The sequence below is a fragment of the Onychostruthus taczanowskii genome, unplaced genomic scaffold (genome assembly GCF_017590055.1).
Source record: "Onychostruthus taczanowskii isolate IOZ18803 unplaced genomic scaffold, ASM1759005v1 scaffold75, whole genome shotgun sequence".
NCBI classification, from domain to species: domain Eukaryota; kingdom Metazoa; phylum Chordata; class Aves; order Passeriformes; family Passeridae; genus Onychostruthus; species Onychostruthus taczanowskii.
The window spans coordinates 1,570,923-1,591,897 of record NW_024505339.1 but is presented as its reverse complement, the minus strand read 5'-3'; the positions used below and the strand labels follow the sequence as shown (position 1 = coordinate 1,591,897).

The 20,975-nt window shown below is 41.5% G+C and overlaps 1 protein-coding gene across 1 annotated transcript; it reads left to right on the top strand.

The window, feature by feature from the left end:
- Nucleotides 1-2,112: 2,112 nt before the first annotated feature.
- Nucleotides 2,113-20,975, top strand: FOXN1 (forkhead box N1). The gene is made up of 8 exons (XM_041423082.1): nucleotides 2,113-2,232; nucleotides 4,893-5,387; nucleotides 7,411-7,521; nucleotides 11,522-11,649; nucleotides 12,414-12,510; nucleotides 17,108-17,315; nucleotides 17,991-18,518; nucleotides 20,731-20,975. Exons 1-8 carry the CDS (start codon nucleotides 2,113-2,115, stop codon nucleotides 20,973-20,975), a joined length of 1,932 nt encoding a protein of 643 aa, XP_041279016.1.

The following is a 20,975-nucleotide window of genomic DNA, read 5'->3' as shown; positions in this document are numbered from 1 at the left end:
GAATGTCTCTAAGGGACATTAACGGAAGATTTAATGAATATTTTAATGAAGCGACAGCAAAAAGATTTTTCAGTATGTTGATTTGGCAGTTTAAACTGATCTGCATTTGCAACCTGCTGTGAGACACACCAGCAAGGCTGAAGCTGCAAATGGCTTTTGAAGTGAGAGGTTTGGGCTCCAAGAATAAAACAAAAATCAGAAGTACATGGCCAGAGGTTTTTCTCTCACAGCAAGACATTTCCACAACGTTCCAGGACGAGCAGAACCTGGAGCTGCAGCTCTCACTGAGGTGCCAGTGTGAAACCTGAAAGCAGCACGGGGATTGTAGCCTTGGGATTTATCCCCACGTGGCAGATCCTTCAGGATGGATTCCTGACAAAGGCATTCCAAAACCACCACTGAGTACAGATTGTCAGCCCAACACTGTTTAAGGCTGCTTCTCATTTAACAGTAAAAAAAGAAAAATACCTTCCCTATGGCTGCTTCTCATTTAATAAATGCAAGTAGTTTCCCTACAGAGGGGGAAATTTTTATAGTGTAAAATGTGACTAAGACTCCTCCTTCCCTACCAAAATGCAATTTATCAACAGAACCTGGCAAAGGTCTCAGAGTGATTTGGTTTTCTGGACCTTTTGTATTGATTTTCCAAACAACCCTGACAAATTCCCTTTGCTTTCAGAAAGGATTTGGGAAAATTTCTCACAGTGCAGAAGTCACCAGGCAAGAACTGTACCTGTGCAAAAGCTTTTAATAAAACTCTAATGCTCCAGACCACAAATGAGGCAGCTGGGCTGAAAAATTGCAGTATAAAAGAGAGGTCAGAGACAGCTTTGTATAACCTGAAGATAAGTGGGGAAGCAGCACTGGGAGGGCAGCCAGCGTGGAGCACTCACAAATTACAAATTACAAATAGACACTCGCATCTCTTTCCCAGCTGACAGTTTTCCCACCTGCCTCTTTCAAGATGAGGAATCTCTCTCCTCATCAGCCTCCAGTCAAGCCACTGGGAGAAGAGCCTGAGATGTTCTGAACTCCATCTCACATCATTTTTTTTCCCCTGATGTACTACCACAGGTCTCCTGCTTGATTTCCAAGCCCCATTGTGCTCCATCCCCCCGGGCAGTGCAGTTCTGCTCATCATAAATACAGATTTCTCTTTGAACTATAAAGGCGAAAAAGGGTTTCCACATTTTTAGGTGATATATCTTTGTTAAGCAAACCTAACAAACCCCTTAGATATTTACCTAGCAGCTGTTTCAACACGTGGCAAAGACCTGGCAGATTAACTCTTGAATTAAAGTGGCTTTTTTTCCCCCTGATTTGTTCACCTGAAATTGAAATTATGAGCATGAACACCTTCATGTAACTACAAACTTGGTGCATGGCATAAAAGGATGCATGTTCTACCTTTGTTTTACTCTAAGGTTACAGTGAACAAGGAAAACAAAAGACCAGAAGATTAAATTTATTCCTTTTAATCCAAAGAACACCATCAGATATAGCTCCTATATCCAAAGATCAAAGATTGGGAACTTGAGAGGAGATCCAACTAACAAAAACAGGGATGGAATGATTAAGTAATTTACATATCTCAGATGCATTTAAGTCATGCAAACCAGCACAGAAAGGCTGAAGGGATTGGGACTAATAAAAAACAAAATGAAAATATAAGTGTGTGGTAGCCATCAGTCTGAGTAGTGATAGAAAAATATCCTTTTTTTTAATATAGTCTCTCTGAAAACAGCTGGGGTGCATTTATATCCCAATCTCTCAAAAAAGTGACATTGCTAAATTTGCACAACCCCAAACCAGTACATTTTCATTAATTTATGATCCTATAGAAAACAAAGAAAGTGCTTATTTTTATAAAAATTATGTGGTGAATCCACAGAAACCCCGTGCCACATCTTCATTGGAATTGCATCTCCAGAACATTTCTTTAAGAGCTAAAAAACAATTCCACTGTGTCAGAAATTCCTCAGGATGGCTCCAGCTGCACATCCCAGCCTGTGCACCCAGCAAGGGGTTTGTCTCACAGTACGAAATTTAAAAAGTGCTTATTGTAATCTGATTTTTGCCCTCACAGGATTTCTGTCTGACGTGGGTTTGGTGATGGTTTCGCTACTCCAGGACCAGTCCAATATTAAATTTTCTCCTTCGGACACTCTGGAAAGGGACCAGCAGGACCTGATGAAGGCACAGGGGGATTCAATATCCCCAGTTCAGCAGAGTGTGAGTACAACTGGCCCAGGCCTGTTCTCCTTCTTTAAAGATCAAAATAAACATTCAGCTCTTGCTGAATCTCACCAAACCTACTGGTGACAGAGCAAATACTGGAAGTTTTATTCCTGAAGGGTAGAAACCTGAGTTATGCTGCTCAGCTAATCTTAAACTCCAGCTGAATGTTGCGTTCCACTCCTTAAAATGAGTGGGAAAGCTGTGCTGTGTTCCCCTGCAGAAAGAACTGGATTTATCCTGATTTTCCTTGTGGGATTTCTGGGATTTGGAGAGGGCGGGGAGTGCTCAATAAGCTGGCCTGCCTTTTTGTGGAGCACAGGCCATCCCATTCCCCCTCCCTGGTGTGTGTCCTCCCAAAGGCTCCCCGGTGTTTGCTGATCCCTGATGTCAGGGAAATGCAGATTTTCAGCGCCAGATTCAGATTTTCAGACTGCAGCCCTGCTCCAGCCTTTTTCCTCCAGATCACAGAGCACTGCAGCAGCTGCTGCTGGCTGAAGGGCAGAAGGGAGGAGATGGCACAGGGATGTTGGAGTGTCTGCCCAGATCCTGTCTCGTGCCTCCAAATGAGCGTGGCTGTGGAAAACCAGGACATTCCTCTGCCTGCCCCGGCTGGTTTGAGACCCTGGCAGGGGGCTCAGAGAGCTTGGCACGGAGTCAAAGACACCTGGGCCTTCGATTTTAGCCCATGGAAAAAATTAACAACTTTGTGTGAAGATGTACAAGCTGCAAGGGTTTGAGTGGAATGATAGTTGGTCTGTCACGGGGTGGAAAAGTAGAATTTTGGGGTTTTAGAATGGGGGTTCAAGAGGCAAGATAAAGGAATCTGGGTGTGTCCTGTCCTTCTCCTTCTTCTCCTTCTTCTCCTTCTTCTCCTTCTTCTCCTTCTCCTTCTTCTTCTTCTCCTTTTTCTCCTTCTCCTTCTCCTTTTTCTCCTTTTTCTCCTTTTTCTCCTTCTTCTCCTTCTTCTTCTTCTTCTCCTTCTTCTTCTTCTTCTTCTTCTTCTCCTTCGTCTCCTTCTTCTCCTTTTTCTCCTTCTTCTTCTCCTTCTTCTCCTTCTCCTTCTTCTCCTTCTTCTCCTTCTTCTCCTTTTGCTCCTTCTCCTTCTTCTCCTTCTTCTCCTTTTTCTCCTTCTTCTTCTTTTTCTCTTTCTTCTCCTTCTTCTCCTTTTTCTCCTTCTTCTCCTTCTTGTCCTCCATCCTCTGCAGTGATGGTGACACTTTTGGATTGGTGTGAAGTAGAGATAGACTAACGTAGGTGATAGGTATTGGGAAATTATTGTAAATAATCTATAAATAAATAGTTCTTAGTATAAAAAGTTAACACCACCCCAAGGGCAGGCACTGTGCCACAACCCGACCTGCAGGACAGATCTCAGCAGGTCAGGGAAAGAATGTAACAGATAAGAAAAAATAAAAAACCTTGAAAAGCAGAACTGATGAATCTCAACTTCTTCTTCTGTCGTGGGGCTGGGAAAAAAGAGAATTTCTAACACCTCGGGGTCACCTCAACACAGAAACCCAAGATGTGGCCACCTTGATGAGGGGAAGTGATGGAATGTGTGGAGATCTGCTCAAAGCCCAGTCCAACCTGGCCTTGCTTTTGTTAATTAATTGATGAAGAGTTTTGGATACCAAGCAACCAGAAAACCCTTGAGGTTTTTTTACGGCTTCCCTACATGAAGGTGGTTAGAGCTGGTCGTTTCATACTTACCATGAAAAATGCATTTTTAATGTAATTAAAATATAAATTTCATGTTGTAAAATTGTCTATAAATAAATAACTGAGACAATGACAATAATAAAATATTTGCTCAAACTTAAATACTAACCTTAAATAAATAAATGTCAACTTAAAAAATTCTATAAATAACTTAGATAATGAAAATAATAACATATCTGCTCAAACTTAAATACTAACCTTAAATAAATAAATGTCAATATTCCGTCACAGCTTTTAATGTAATTAGAATATAAATTTTATATTTTTAAATTTCTATAAATAAATGAAAATAATAAAATCACTTAGACAATGAAAATAACTTAGCCAATAATAAAATAACTTAGACAATGACAATAATATAAAATATTTGCTCAAACTTCAGTGCTAACCTTAAATAAATGTCAATATCCCATCACAGCTTTTAATGTGATAAAAATATAAATGTTATACTTTTATATATATGTGTTATATATATTCTATATATTTCTATGTCAAAATTTCTATAAATAAATAACTTAGACAATGAAAACAATATAAAATATTTGCTCAAACTTCAGTGCTAACCTAAAATAAATGTCAATATTCCATCGCAGCTTTTAATGTAATTAAAATATAAATGCTATATATATATACATGTTATATATATTCTATATATTTCTATGTTAAAATTTCTATAAATAAATAACTTAGACAATGACAATAATATAAAATATTTGCTCAAACCTCAATCCTGACCTAAAATAAATGTCAATATTCCATCGCAGCTTTTAATGTAATTAAAATATAAATGCTATATATATACGTTATATATATTCTATATATTTCTATGTTAAAATTTCTATAAATAAATAACTTAGACAATGAAAACAGTATAAAATATTTGCTCAGACTTCAGTCCTGACCTTCCATAAATGAATATCCATGTCCCACCACAGGACAACCCCAGCTACAGCTGCCAGCCCTACGAGCCGGACTCCAGGACGGAGCGGACGAGCTCGGAATCCTCTGCCAGCCCCAGCCCTGCTTCCCCATGCCAGGACCCCATCCAGGGCCGGTTCCCTGCCAGCCAAGGGATCCCCTGTGGCAAGAACAAATTCAGGGCATCCTTCAGCGCCGAGAAGTTCCGGCGCTGCAGCTACGAGGAGAGCACCAGCAGCTACGAGCGCTTCCTCAAGAGCAGCAGGAACCCCTTCCACCCTTACAAGAGGCAGATCGGCGAGGATGTTTTCCAGGAAGCTCACCAGGCCCTGCCACCAGAAGCTTCTCCCTTCAAAAGCCACCGGGGCATCGATGGCTTCGAGGCTCTGCCGGGCTCCGCGGAGGAGCCGGAGGCGTTTCCCACCCACATCCCAAACATCTCGGCGGAGCAGCCGTGGTGTGACAGCCTCCAGTACGGCACCGCCGGGCAGGAGCACGGCTCCCAGGCCATGGTCAGTGGGGTTCTGCTGTTGTTTTCCCTCTTTTCGGGGGTAAAAATGCGCTTTTGGAAGGGTTTTTTTTGTCGTAGTGGCTATGTTGGTGTTTGTCGCTCTGTGAGGATACAGGTTGGAGGTCAGGGAAAGCAGATTTAGGTTATTTTGAGGGTTATTAAAGCAGATGTAGGGTTTAGATTTAGGGTTATTAGCAGATGTGTGTTTATTTGGCCAAATTATCTGTTTTCTGGGCTTTTCCTCAAACAATCCTCAGAAAGAGGTACAAGGAGAAATGATTTTCTATCAGACGGGGGTACACGAATCCTAAATGTCCAAATTTGTCATCAGCTTGTGTTTTCTAGAGACAAAAGTTCACAAAACAATATTTTCAAGCATGAGGCTGTGGAGCAGATTTGGTCCCACAGCTCACCTGCACTTTTCTCAGTGCAAATAGAAGAGAAACTCCAAGACATGAGTCCCACCAAAAATAAATATCAGCTCTGTTTATATGTGCAGTGCAAAGTTACCTGGGCTAATTTCAATACTAGATGGAGGCAACTGCCTACTTAGGGTGGCAGAGATCCCTGAAAAGCAAATTAAATTACCCTCCAGTGTCTCCACAATATCTCTGCTGTGATCCAAGGTGCAAAGTGCATCTTGATCATCTCCTGCAGCCAGAAAGAACAACTCCACCTGCCAGAGGGGAGCCCTGAGCTGGTTCTGAATGGCTGGGAGAGGAGAAATTCAGGGCTACCAAATGAAAGAGGAGTTAAAAAAAAAGTCTTAATTGGATTAAGACCAGGGGAATGGAGAGATGTTGTCAGGGAACATACCTGGGGATTGAAGCCATCCAGGTTAAGGAGGAAATTGATCTAAATCTCTTATTTCCTGGATAAACACTCATCTAGGTCAGAGGAGTTCAGTGCTGCAAAACCTATGAGCAGCTGATGGAAAAAAAATATTCCCATTTTTTTCCCAAATCCCTGGGCTGCAGGATGCAAAGGCAGCAGAGCAGGAGTCCTTTACAAGCACGTGTAGCTGCTCCCTGTTGGGTCCTGCCAGAACCCAACTTCCCACTTTTAAATCATTTCCATACTGCTGGAAAGTTGGGATTTCTGAAAATCATCATCTGGTGGTCACCAAGATAACACTGATGTTTATTAGTAGTGGATGTCAAACCAAGTTTAGTTTGTGCCTCTAATAATATAGCATAAAAATACTGAATATTTTATATTTATTAGATTTACAACATGCATGATATATAAAATATACATAAGAAAAAATGTATATATATGTTTATTTATTAATATTTTTACACAGACTAAAATGCCATTAAAACTGGCCATGTTTTAAAGCAGAAGGATAAGCGCTATTGGATTCTTGAAAACACAAGATTCTCACTGAATTCCTCCATTTTTACACATTTCCTGCATCTTGGTTGAACCCAGTAGCCAGCCCAGTGTGATTTTTCTCTCTGCCACCTCCTTCCTGTACATTACAGACCTCACCCTCCAGCCAATGCCAAAATTCCAGAGGCAGCTGAGGCACTGCCAGCCTGCAAGATAAAATCAGGGAGAATGAAAAACGAGGGAGACACTGAGGAATGACAGCTGGAGCGAGTGGTTTGTGTGTGCAGGGAGGGGAAAAAATAAAAATATAAACAGAGCCTGACCTTTCCTGCATCGCCCTCTGCACGGGATGTGGGCTGGGATTTCCTTTTTTCGAGTTGTAGTTATGGAAATGCAGGAATTGGTTCATGTCTTTATGGAATCATGGAGTGGTTTGGGTTGGAAGGGACCTTAAAGATGATCCAGTGTCACCTCCTGCCCTGTCCCAGTGCTCCAGCCTGGCCTTGGCCCTTCCCAGGGACGGCTCATCCCAGATCTGCCGCTAAAACAAAAACCAACCTCTGTTAACCCTCACTAAAACACAATTAATCCCCAAAAACTCAACACAAGGAAGGCAAACCCAGGCAGGGACCAATTATCCTGCTCTAAATCCAGCTGTTCTCTCTGATTGCTCTCCCTTGGCTGTTTTGCAGCAGGACTCGGACCTGAAGCTCAGGACATCCCCCCTGGAAGGGCAGCCTGGTTTGTACTGCTACCAGCCCCAGGTGCAGCAGATGTATTGCTCCTCTCACCCTTTCCATCAGGTCAGCACCAAAATCCCTGATTTTTAGCACTCAAATGGTACAAAAATTGTGGTAATCACATTTTTTTTTAAGAATTTAAAAATATCTTTAAGTTTTTGGGTTTGCAGGGTTGTGTTTATATGCCTACAGTCTGTTTATGAGAGTAAGATCTAAAAAGAACCACAGCTAAATGCTATTTAAGATGGTCATGAAGGAGGGAAAAAAAAAAAAAAAAAAAAACCAAAACTTGTAGGAATTGAATCTTGGTACTGGATATTTATATTTTCATTATTACACTCAAGAAAATTTGCTTTGGAGCCAGATAAATTAATGGTAACGCTTGATATTTCAGGGTCTTAATTAACTGTGTGTCCTAGGGTGACACACTAACTTCCTTTAACTTAAGTTCCTTTAACTTCAGGAAAAAAAAACCTAAATGGATTGTTAAAATTCAGACCAAACAGAAAAATATTTTAAAGTAAAATTGGAACAGGAAAATGATGTTCACTTTCCTTGTGCTTGATGGCACACACACCCCTTTTGAAACCTTTTGCCTCTTACATCATCCCCAGAGAAAGATTATTCAGCTGAAGCATAATTGACAATAATAAAAATAAAAATAATAATAAATAAAATGAAAATAAAATAAATATTAAAATTAACATTAAAAATAATAAAAATGATGTTCACTTTCCTTGTGCTTGATGGCACACACACCCCTTTTGAAACCTTTTGCCTCTTACATCATCCCCAGAGAAAGATTATTCAGCTGAAGCATAATTGACAATAATAAAAATAAAAATAATAATAAATAAAATGAAAATAAAATAAATATAAAAATTAACATTAAAAATAATACAAATAGAAAATAAATATAGATATAAATATATATAGTTGTATATATATAAATATAAATATAAATATAAATATAAATATAAATATATAAATACATATAAATATAATAAAAGGAAAGGTGATATTGCACTACCATCCTAACTTAGAAATCCATTACTGTTATTTCAGAAGAAAATGGTCCCAAAATGGTGCCAAAAAAAAAGCTCTGCTGCAGATATAAACTACTGTGGATATGTCACAGCTCCATATATCTCACTCACTATAAAAATGCCATTTCTGTGTGCAGAAACCCCACTTATCTTGTGAATTCATGGAATATTCTTAATTTCTTTATCCACTCTGCAGCAGGCACCTTTCCCCTGTCCTTGCTGGTTTGACAGCAGTGCTGTTTCTGTACTGATCACATTCCAAAAACCTCCAGATTTAAAACTCCTGGCAGCTGCCAGGCAAGACCCAACAGGCACCAAGAGGAAAATCCTCCATCCACCTGCAGGCTGGCACTGGGACAAAATCTCTGAAGTGCAGCAGGTTTCTGTCAGACTTTTCAATACCTGTGCTTAATGCTTGTGTAGAAAAAGTCTGGCAACGTGTTCTACTGCTCAGGAATAAAATAAAAACAAAATTTGAAAAATAATAATTTGCAAAGCTATAAGAGGTAAAAGAGGTAGAATTGCTGTCCCCGTGCCATGATCACACACTGGGAAATGAAAAGAGCTGAGATGCAGCTGAGAAAAGTGGGATAACCCCTCCTGCATGGAGCAGCCCCATTATTAACTCTTCACATTTCCAGCTGGAATGGGGCAGCGCAAGTTCAATCCCTCCGAGGAAGCTCCACTCTGGAGAACGGGCCCTGGAGTGAAGGATGTTCCAGCTGGGCCCCAGTTTTCATTAGAGGGATGAGAGGCATTCAGCCCCTTCATTAATTTTGTGCAGAAGATAAAACAGCCTCACCTTCCCCTTGGCTGGACATGGCAGAAGTGGTGACTCAGAAGAAAAAATGAGTTATTACTGACCCGAGTGAGCAGCAGGCACTGGCTGGAGTCACTCACCCACCCACCATAAAACACCTTTCATGCCATGGGAGACTGTAAAACCAGCTCCAGCCTGTCATCCCAGCCCGTTCCCCAGCCTCTCTTCCCTCAAAAAGGATTCATGGAACCAATAAAACAGAAATAATCCCTAAAACGCCCAGGTCTGGCCTTTCATGGTGACATCAAAACCAGCCCTATCTTAGGGTTGTTTCTTTTCAAAGAGCCACCAAAACAAATAAAAGTCAGAATTGTTGTAGGAATTGTCTGGTTTTCTGCTCTTGGGGGAAAATCTGTGCACAAGGCAGGGAGCACCACGGTGCACACAAAAATTAGTTCACGGCTGCTCTGGAGACTCTAATTGTGCCCAATATTTAGTTTAACAAGGCAGGACATGATTAATTATGTACATTTCATTTCTTTCACCATGCAAACAACCGAGTCTATTCAGTCTGGTTTTCCACATTCCATTTCAGGCAGTTCAGTGTAAGGAAGATAAAAGCAAACAGGCAAGAAAAATGCCAGCAGCCAGCATAAAATTACTGAGAAAATGACATCAATTATTCAGAGCACAGAGTAAATAAATAATATTTTGCTGTTTTAAGGGGGCAAAGACCAAGAGCAATCAAAACTATTGATCCAGAAAAATAAAGGAAGTAGAATTAGAAACCAAGGAGATGTCCAAGGGATTTTTCCCAATGAGTCTTGAGAGCTACATGATAATTTTCTAGAGGAACCACACAAACCTCATGGCACAGGACTGCTGGAGCTGAGCAGTGAAACACCAGGACAGGGCTCAGCAACCTCTGAGTACCAGGGATGGCATCCAGCTAGATTTTTTAGTAGTGTGTGACAGGACTTCTAATTTTGGCCATGTCCTCACCCCTGGCATCTGGAAAGATTCATCTGGAAGAGGCAGAAATTCCTCTCTCCCAGAGAGCCAGCTGATGTTATCTTATCTGCGCTGCATCACGTTCCTTTGCTCCTGAAAGTCTCTTTGCAGCAGGTTTAAACTGTAATTTGAGGAAGGAAAAAGTGGAATATTCAGAGAAGGAAAAGACCAAGTGCTGTGTTAAGAAATTGAGGACAAATCTGTGGAAGCTCTGGTGCAATCCAGGCTGTCTGTGTGGATCATCTCATCTCTCACCTGGTTTTTTATCCTGGTGATCCCATCACTGTAGTGTGTCTTGGGACAGGCTTAGAGATCCCCTGGAGAGATAGGTCAGCATTCCTCAGGGAGCTTCTGTGGCTGGCCCCAGGGCAAGAATGACATAAATATTTTCTGATTTTAGGGGTCCTGGCTATTCTTTTCAGCTTTCTGATAGAGAAAATGGAGTGGAAAAGTCACTTGAGGTGGTGGCACATGAACTCCTGGCCCTGTGGAGAAGCTTTTTCCTTGGAATTGACTGTGAGGGAACAAACAGGGAGCAGCCCAACAGCCTCAGCATGAGACAGGCAGTGTGAGACCATCCCAAAAATGTCTCATATGCTGCTCTCCTGACCCCTGGAATGACAACACTGACTTATTCCATAATAATACATTCCTCTTAAATATATTCTGGTGCATCCATTAAAGTTCCTGTTGTTGTTTGTTGGGTTTTTCCCTGCCTTGCACAGTAACAGTGATTTTAACTGAGATTTTGGGATGTTATTCCCTTAGGAGCAGATATTATATGCTTTCAATTTTTGCCTTTCTGTACCCTCTCCACCTAAAGAAAAAAGCAACCAAAAATATCACACAAAACCAAATAAGGCTCAAGCAAAACTTCTCTGTTTCTTCCTACATTTTTAGCAGCTTTACTTCCTCAGCTGGTTTTTCTAATGTGAACATTGAAGCTTTTTACTCTGGTGGTTTGGGGTTTTAATGTCAATAAAATTACATCATTCCTTATTTGTGTGCATATTCAGGGGAGGCTGAGCAGGCTGAAATACTTCAAAAGAGATGGCTGGAGGGAGATAAGCTTTAGGTCTATAAAATTAAGAATTATCTGGGGACAATTAATAGCACACAGCTCCTCATAGCAGGCAATAAAGAAAATACTTTTTCCCGTACAGTATCCTCATAAATAATGCTGTTATTAGGGAATGTTTTGGGGGGGTTGTTGCTAAAATAAATAACATTTCTGCTGTCCCCCCAGTACCCCTCAGGAGGCAGCTACCCCGTGACTTACATCGCTTCCTCGCACTACCCCTACCAAAGGATTGCTCCTCAAAGCAGCCAAGAATCTCAGCAGCCTCTGTTCCCCAAACCCATCTACTCCTACAGGTAATCCAATATTTTTCCAAGCCCTCACCTTACAGGAAATACCCTGTTCACCCCTGGCCCCTTTCCAGCATCGTTTGCAGCAACACGTTCGCTCTATTTGTCTTGTTCCCGGGGTGTTCTGTCCTGTCCCTGTGGATCACAAAACGTTCCAGGCTCTGGGGCCAGCCAAGGCAGAGAAACTGAGTGGTGTAAAGCAGGGGAGCAGTCCTGATCACTCCCCAGAGAAAAAAAAAAAAAGTGAGAGGTTTCTCTAATGCAAAATTTTAAGTGTTGCGAATTTCATCAGCGCAAGACTGGTGCTACTTAGTTGTCTGTTCTGTATTAAAACTGATTTTTCCCCCAGTTACTTGAGCAAGTAAATGCCTTGAAAATGTATCAGCTATGGCAGTCACCACAGGGGTTTAGCCCCCAAAGTAGATCAGACAATTAAATTTTAATTATCCCTCTGTCACTGTCAGTTTGCTCCTCTTTGTGGCCTTCACCAGTCAAACAAAACCTTCAGTAACTACACACCAGCAGGATTTGAAGGTCTTGATTCTACTTTCTGTATTCTTTTATTTTAAACCCAGGTTGGACCTTCTAGATGAGCTTGGAGAAGTTAGGAGATTGTTGTAAACAGCTGAGTGGAAACATAAAATCACGTTTGTATTTGTGCTGTGACAGTGAAAGTCAGAATAACTACACACAGTGCAAAAAACAATCTATTTTTGGTTGTGAGGAGTCGGGCAGAAGAGGCTAAAATGCTTTTTTTTCTCTCCCTAAAGCATCCTGATCTTCATGGCTCTCAAAAACAGCAAGACAGGGAGTTTGCCAGTCAGTGAGATTTACAATTTCATGACGGAACACTTCCCTTACTTTAAGGTGAGTTCCACAGGGATGGGGAGGGGAATCTCCCTCTAAGCTTATCTGGCAGCAGAGGGAGTAAGGGATGGGATTCCCGCTATGAAAAGGGATTATTTCTTTGGAGATTAATACCAAATCAATTACACACTGCATCCTCCCATGGTCACAAGCCACCCAGCCTTTTGCACCTAGGCAGAAATGTGAAATGTGGTGATATTTAACTCAAGAAGATTTTAAGAACTGTTCCAGCTGTGAGCTTGTGTGTATAACAGTGACATTCCTCACCAGCAGCCCATAAAAAGGGTAAATAATTTAAAAAACAGCATTCACTGCTTCCTCTCAGGTCTCAAACACAGGCAGAACTGGTCTTGTAGCTTCCTCTGCCACCAGCAGCACTTTTGGGCCGGTGTGGAAGCAGAGAATTCCAGGTTCTCTCACTCCATCCTGGAGCTGGGATATTCATCTTGGGCAACAGCATGCCCTGCACAAAGAAAAGTGCCAGGTGTGATAATGGCACTAAGCTCATAATGACACGGTGAGCTGGGCAGGGAAGGGGTGGATGGTTTGCAGCAGCACCGCTGAAATTTGGATCCCTGCTGGGAGGGAATGGCTCCTCACACTTGGAGAGGCAGCGGGAAATGCTCACTCAGCACAGGGATCCACGGGCAGGAGGATTAGTTCAGATTGTAATGGAATCATCAAGTGCTGCTCCACTCAGGGCTTTTTTTTTTTTTTTTTTTTTTTTTTCCTGCTGATTCTCCAAAAGCGCCTCACTGAAGTCCACAGTGGGTGAGCTCAGCCCTGAGCAAGGCCCAAAAATGAAAATAAAGCCAGTGTGTCTGTCCTGTTTCCTATTGCAAATAGCCCTGCAGCAATCAAGGCAAATTTAAAACAGCCACAGCAAGGCAGTTCAAACATTTGTAATAAAGGAACGCTGAGAGTAATGAAAAATAAATGTTCCAATACAATTTTGCAGTGGCTTTGGACACTGAGGATAAATAGAGCATACACACACACACAAAAAAAAAAAAAAAAGAAGATTGAATATGTCAGTAATCAAAGAAAATACACATTATCACAGAGGAAGAACTGGCAGGATCCATCACATTCCTGTACTCCCAGATTTCCTCCCAAAGGAATCACTAAGTACTCCATCATTTGTTACAAGCAAGAGAAGGGAGGAAAAAATAAAGAAATCTACCATTAGAAATCCCAGGGGAATCCACAGGAAAATAGCAGGAGTTTCAAGCAGAGAAGTAGAAATATTATTAATAATTTTTGCAGGCACATGCATGTCCATTCACCAGATCAAACTGAAATTAATTCTCTGTTGTCTTACAACACAATTGATTATAAAATTAATCAGCAGCTTTAAATCAAATAAAGCTGCTGCTGCCAGCATGGGCAGAATCCCTTGGACTCAGGACTGTGGCTCCTCCAGTTGTCACCATCCTGGCCCTTCCTGGTTTTCCAGAACCTCATGTCTTTTTATAAAATTCATTTAAGAACTGATGAGGGTGAGGTTACTGCTGCAGGAAAAGAATAGAGCAGGGGGTGCTACCCAAACATTCCCTATTTTGTAGCAGCTTTGTTTTTGCATTTTACTTACAAACGCAGCCAGATGTATTTGACTGTAACATCCTTAAAATAACCAGGGGAGAATGAGCAATCAGACATTACATTTATAACCAGGGGAGAATGAGCAATCAGACATTACATTTACAGTCATCAGTCTCTGTCTCCTCTGGTCTTTATAGCAGAGAATTAACAATAGATGGCAAAAATTTATATCCTCCATCCTCCCTGCTTTTGGAGACTCTTCAGCAAAATAAAACCACATAAAAACCAGCAAAGAACGTTTTGCTGCTGCTACCAGTGCTCACTAAAAATCAGAATACAACAGGGAGAGGGGAAGAAATTTAGGTTGGAGGAAAAAAGAGAGCAAGTGCACGCAGAGCCTTGCTGGGAGACATGGGATGATACAAGCCGAGTCAAATTAACTGGGATTCGCTGCCACAGCAAATTTAGTTTCTGTGATGCAACAATCTCATTTCTAGTTGAAACAGAGCAATCCAACTCCTACGTCCTTAAAAAAAAAAAAATCTACGCAGCTAAAGTTGAATTAGTCTTTGATGTACCTCTCCCTTCTCTTGAGACCTAGATTTAAAGAGAAAGGGTTTTGCAAGATCACTGAACTCTTTAAACTTCAAGAGCTGGTCAGGATCAGTGGGGATGGACAATAATTTTCTCTTTTTTTTTTTTTTTTTTTGTAGTGATTTGTGAGTCTAACAGAAAGCTTTAATCTTTTTAATTGGAGTTGTTGCCAGTGGGCTGAGAGGGCAGAAAGGTCTGTGGTGTGATGGAAGGGCTCAGGGGCTGTAGATGTGGCACCTGGGGACGTGGATTGCTGGTGGCCTTGGCAGTGCCAGTGGTTGGACTCGGTGACCTCAGAGGGCTTTTCCCACCTCGTGATTCTGGGATTCCCCAGCTGATTTTGTGATTCTGCTCTTTTATCCTCACCTGCTGAATGTAACCATGGCCGAAATCAGCCCCAGCAAGGAGATTCCTACTCAAGAGCAGCCCCAGCAGCCAAAGTTTGTTCACTTAACAATCACACCTGCTTTTAAAACTGGTGGTTTTTCTCTTGACACACTCAGGGTGTTAAGCCCTACCTGGACAAACAAATTCTCACAGCTCAGCAGTCCCAAATTTAATGCAAGAACCAGCTCTGCTCCTGGCAGCAGCCTCCAAAATCAATCCATGTACTTTTTGCTTGTACAGTTTCTAAAACCATCTCCTAATTTACACCCCCACACGTTCTGAAATCCTCTGAGGAGCCCGTGCCGCTCCCATCTGAGCAGAAACACCAATTATCCTGTCTAGGTACACAGGGGGGTGTGGAGCCTCTGTGCAGGGCAAGAAACAGGAATATTCTTCCAGGTCAGCTTGTTCAGTAGCTAAATACATCATTTGCCTGGGAGGAACAGCTTTATTCACTTTTGGAACTGCCAGAAAGTTACTTGAATGTTATCTGCAAGGGAGAAAATATTTGGTTTGTCATGTTCAGTATGACCCTGTGGCAGAAAAGTCTTTAAAGGTTTGGGGTTTCTTTTTTTCTCTTCTCTTCTCTTCTCTTCTCTTCTCTTCTCTTCTCTTCTCTTCTCTTCTCTTCTCTTCTCTTCTCTTCTCTTCTCTTCTCTTCTCTTCTCTCTTCTCTTCTTCTCTTCCTTTCTGTTTCAATTTGTGTTGTCTCACCCATGAGTCAGGATAGTGAAATGCTGACATCAGGTGGGCCAAAATGGAAGAAACTCTGCTGCTCTGAAGGGAAAATAGTTTCTCTTTTAGTAAATAGTATGTATTTAATTCCACATCTATTTATTTTTTAATTAATTGAGTATTAAATTTGGTCCTCAACTCATCAATAAGGCTTTATCCACACAATGGTTCTTTGCAAGCTACAAAACAACAGGTTTTACAGTTCTTATAAAAGCATGTACAAAAAAATTAAATCCCGATAAAATAATTTCATCAAAGTAGGTTCAAAATTCACAGTCTGCCTGGTGAAAGCCAAAATTTCAAATGGGCTCAGATCCATTTATAAAAGATGGTCTGAGAGGAAGTCTGATGGACTAGACAATGGTTAAAGAAATTATCAAACTATCAAAAATCTGGCTTTTTATGAGAGAAGGATCCTATTAATAAAAAATATAAAATGAAAAAAAAAAAACTTAATGAACCTAAGAGGGAAATTCTAATTTTTAACATTTTAAAATAGACTGTGGAAACCTACATTTATTTCTCATGCTCTCTGTTCAATAATTATCTGCTTGATACAAACAGTTATGATAAATATTTGCATCCATGAATATGAATCAACAGCCACCGACAACCTCCCCACATTTCAGAGCTGTTTCATTTCCTGCAATTCTTATGAGAAATTGAAAAGAAAATATGAGAATTTTTAGCAAACAAGAAAATAATAATTTTAATGATCCAGTTTCAAGAACCTTCCAGCTTCTGCTGCTGATTTAAAAGCAAATGCAAAGCACAGAGATGAGTGATCAGCTGTGGAAACCTGTATCTCATCTGGAGGGCTTGTGATTAAACCATTTGGGTTTGTAATTGGCCAGCACACAAAGTTACACCTACAGTGGCATGAGAAAGCCCTTTGAAGTCTGCCTGGACACTGAATGTGAGCCCAGGTAGCACCCAGTACTTTAATGAAGAGTTGGAAATATTTCTAGGTGTTCTAAGATAGATTCTGATTGATTTCTGGTTAGTTCTAGAACATTAATTTTTGCACACTTAATTCTTGTGATGTGCAAATTCACTCTTAAAGATCCAGCAGGTCTCTGACAACCTTTTTGCTTAGAAGATCAGTTACTATTTTATCTGATCCCTCTCTTCCCACACAACATGACTGTAACATTTTTGTGGCTTCCCTCTAACGTACAAGCTTCTCACTGCAGAAGGCACAAACTTAAACAGCATTTCTTGTAACCCTACCAGTCAAAACACAGTTATATATATACACACATGCATTTTTAAATTTTTTTTTTTTAGCTTTTAATTTTATTTTTTTCAGCTTGTTCTTACATTGGGTTTGTTTCTCCAGACAGCTCCAGATGGTTGGAAGAATTCCGTGCGCCACAATTTATCTTTGAACAAGTGCTTTGAGAAAGTTGAGAACAAGTCAGGGAATTCTTCTCGGAAGGGCTGTTTGTGGGCTCTGAACCCAGCCAAGATTGACAAGATGCAGGAGGAGCTTCAGAAATGGAAGAGGAAAGACCCAGTTGCCGTGAGGAAGAGTATGGCAAAGCCAGGTCAGTCATTTCTCGATGTTTCAGCTCTCAAACAGCTCTCCCCAGAATTTTTCTTTTTACCAAGATCCGTAAGAGAATTTAAACATGATTTAGGAAAGCATTTAAGGATTTTTCCTGGTCGGCAAAACAAGTAAAAAAATTAAAAAGCAGAATTAAAGTAGGCCTGGTGTTGTAGATGTTTCCAGATAAGCACAAACAAGCTTCCCCAAGAAAATACTCTCTCTTGACATCTCACTAAACTTTAAGATAAAAAGCAAGGTTGGATGGGATTGGAGCAACCTGGTGTGGTGGGAGGTGTCCCTGTCCATGGCAGGGGGGTGGAATGAGATGATCTTCAACATCCCTTCCAATCCGAACCACTCTGTGACAAAAAGAATGCTGAAATACAAAATATGAAATAAAACCTGAGATTAACTGCTAAGTATCCAACCTTTAAAAGTGGAATTTATTACATACTCACTTGGCAATGATAATTTACAAGCAAACATTTCAGGCTTTGGATGTTTTAATATGTAAGAGCTAGCACTTCTGTTTGCCTTCCTGAGTAAGACCACAATTCCTGCTGGAAGCTATCCAGGGATAAGCCAGCCATTGCCATTTCCTGAGTAGCAGCACAACTCCTGCTGCAAGCAATGCAGGAATAAGTCAACCACGGACTTTTCCCTTGTTTTCCAGAGGAGCTTGACACCCTGATAGGCGACAAGAGCGAGAAGCTGCGCTCGTCGCTGGCGTCCTGCAGCCCCACGGGCGCTGCAGGTGCCTCCCTCTCCAGGCAGATGGCAGCGCAATCCCATCCCTTGTGCGAGCCCTCGCTCTCCTCGGGCATCCCGCAGGGATTTCACGGCATCCACGCCTCGGCAGCCCTGCACGCCAAGAGCCCCCTGCCCGCTCTGCTCGGGGGGCAGCAGCCCGGCTGCTACGCGTCCCCCCAGGGCTTCCCCCAAATGCCCACGGCGCTGCTGCAGCACACGCCCGAGCCCCCCAGCCTGTTCCCTGCTGGGGAGGCTCAGAGCCAGCTCCGGACTCAGCCCAGCATCCCTCAGGATTCCCCAGTGCCGGCTCAGAGCCCCCCGAGCTGCGGGATGAAGATGCTGCCCGAGCATTCTCCGGCCAGGACGGTGCAGGACACGCTGCTGCAGGAGGGAGACCTCAGCAATGACATCGATGCTCTCAATCCATCCCTCACTGATTTTGATCTCCAAGGTAGGTGTTCGAGGTGTTTTTATCTTGGAGAGTCAGGTTGGTTAGTTCCCATCCCGCCCCATGGATCCCATCCCATCCCGTGGATCCCATCCCACCCCATGGATCCCATCCCATCCCGTGGATCCCATCCCACCCCATGGATCCCATCCCATCCCGTGGATCCCATCCCACCCCATGGATCCCATCCCATCCCGTGGATCCCATCCCACCCCATGGATCCCATCCCATCCCGTGGATCCCATCCCACCCCATGGATCCCATCCCATCCCGTGGATCCCATCCCACCCCATGGATCCCATCCCATCCCGTGGATCCCATCCCACCCCATGGATCCCATCCCATCCCGTGGATCCCATCCCACCCCATGGATCCCATCCCATCCCGTGGATCCCATCCCACCCCATGGATCCCATCCCATCCCGTGGATCCCATCCCATCCCATCCTCCACAAGATCCATCTCTCTCCCTTTTTTCACATCCCCACACCGCTGTTACAAACCCCACCACCTTCCTGGGTTACATTTTATATAAAGACAATGCAATTTTGTGTTAAAGCTTTAAAAAGTTTCCCAAGGAAGCTACAGATTTGCATTCAGGAATGTAAAAAACATTCCTGCTCCCCCCCAGTTACAATCGCTGATATTAAATTCTGCAATACAGTTTTTAGAATGTGTTCTTTAAATTCAGACCCATTTTCAACTGGAAGCTGCTCAAGCACAACTATTTAGTGCCATTCTAACAAGAGAATTGTTGAGTGAAAGGCACCAAGAGAAGTAAATTTGATTGAATTAACATGTTAGCATTTTTCTTTATCAATATTGATTCCTAATCTTTGCTAAAAAGGATGCTCTTTCCCTCTTCCCAAGGCAGTAATAGCATCTACACCCCAAATAATTATATTTTCTGAGGTGTCTTCTTATATTTTTCATTTATATATACATTTCTAATAGAATTTTAGAAGGAATTTTCTTAAGTTAATGCTGTTTTCTCCCAGATTTAAATTCATGGAAACAGACAAATAATAACCATCTAAGCAACCTCTTCCCTTCCTCAGTCCCAAGAGATTAGGATCACCTCCACAAATGTTTAATAACCAACATCTCCTGCAACACAATGATTGAAAAAAAAACCCCAAAAAAACATGTGGAGGGAAAATATAAAGAACTGTGGATCAATCTGTGTCGATTCTTTAACTTCTTTTCTGCCTCTGTCAAGGATTGAGGATGGTAGTTTGTGTTCAGGCTCAGATGTTTATTATACAAGTTGTAGGTTCTACAGCTTTCTACTAACAAGCCACAAAATGCTCACTCTCTTTCTCTACAAGGCCTTTTAAGGCTAAACTATCCAATTAAGAAACGACACCTAAATTATTTTTACTTTTAACCCAATAACCAACCACCAGAAGTCTGTGAAGCAGAGACTTTTCTGTCCAGTTACACAATACCACCCAAACCCATGGAGAAGAAGGTGAAGAACAACCAGCCACTATCCTAAAACCTCCATCTTGCCTTTTTTTATATATATATATAAAATTATATATATATAGCTATATAGCTATATAGCTATATTGCTATATTGCTATATTTATATATTTATATATAGTAATATAGTAATTTAGGTATATATATGTGTATATATAGCCATATTATAATATTATAGCTATATAATATAGCTATAATACATATAGATATATATAGATATAGATATAGGTATAGATATAGATATAGATATAGATAGATATAAATATAGATATAGATATAGATATAGATATAGATATAGATATAGGTATAGATATAGATATAGATATAGATATAGATATAGATAGATATAAATATAGATATAGATATAGATATAGATATAGATATAGGTATAGATATAGATATAGATATAGATATAGATAGATATAAATATAGATATAGATATAGATATAGATATAGATATAGATATAGATATAGATATAGATATAGATATATAGCTGTATTATAAGCCTTAAACTCTAAGTTTTCCACCCTGTGAAATGACACACTTCTATTCAAGATACACACCCACAATCTCAGTTCTATCATTCAATTTTGGAAGCCTTTTCAGGTCAAATGAAGTGGGGTTTTTTGTGGGTCTGTGCCTTTCAGCGAGGAAAGTTGAAAATTCTCAGCCTCCAGGGTTCCCACAAATCTGTGAACCAACACGGGGGTTTGTTTTTTTTTGATTGCAGGGAATCTTTGGGAGGAGCTGAAGGACGACAGCCTGGCCGTGGATCCCCTTGTCCTCATTTCGTCATCCCCGCAGTGTTTTCCCTCGCACTGCCAGCTGGAGAGCGGCCCCGGCGCGCAGGGGAGCGCGCACGGGAGCGCGCCGGAGCTGCAGCTCACCACGCTCTACTCCGCCTTCATGGAGCTGGACACGGTGTCCCCTTCCTACCTGAGCAACCCCGGCTCCAAACCCATCGCCCTGATGTGA

Bases quoted from the DNA above. Each gene is read 5' to 3' on its own strand.
- FOXN1 (XM_041423082.1), top strand. From the start codon at position 2,113: ATGGTTTCGCTACTCCAGGACCAGTCCAATATTAAATTTTCTCCTTCG. The intron at 2,233-4,892 runs GTGAGTACAACT...GTCCCACCACAG, and splicing joins TATCCCCAGTTCAGCAGAGT to GACAACCCCAGCTACAGCTG. The intron at 12,511-17,107 runs GTGAGTTCCACA...TTGTTTCTCCAG, and splicing joins AACACTTCCCTTACTTTAAG to ACAGCTCCAGATGGTTGGAA.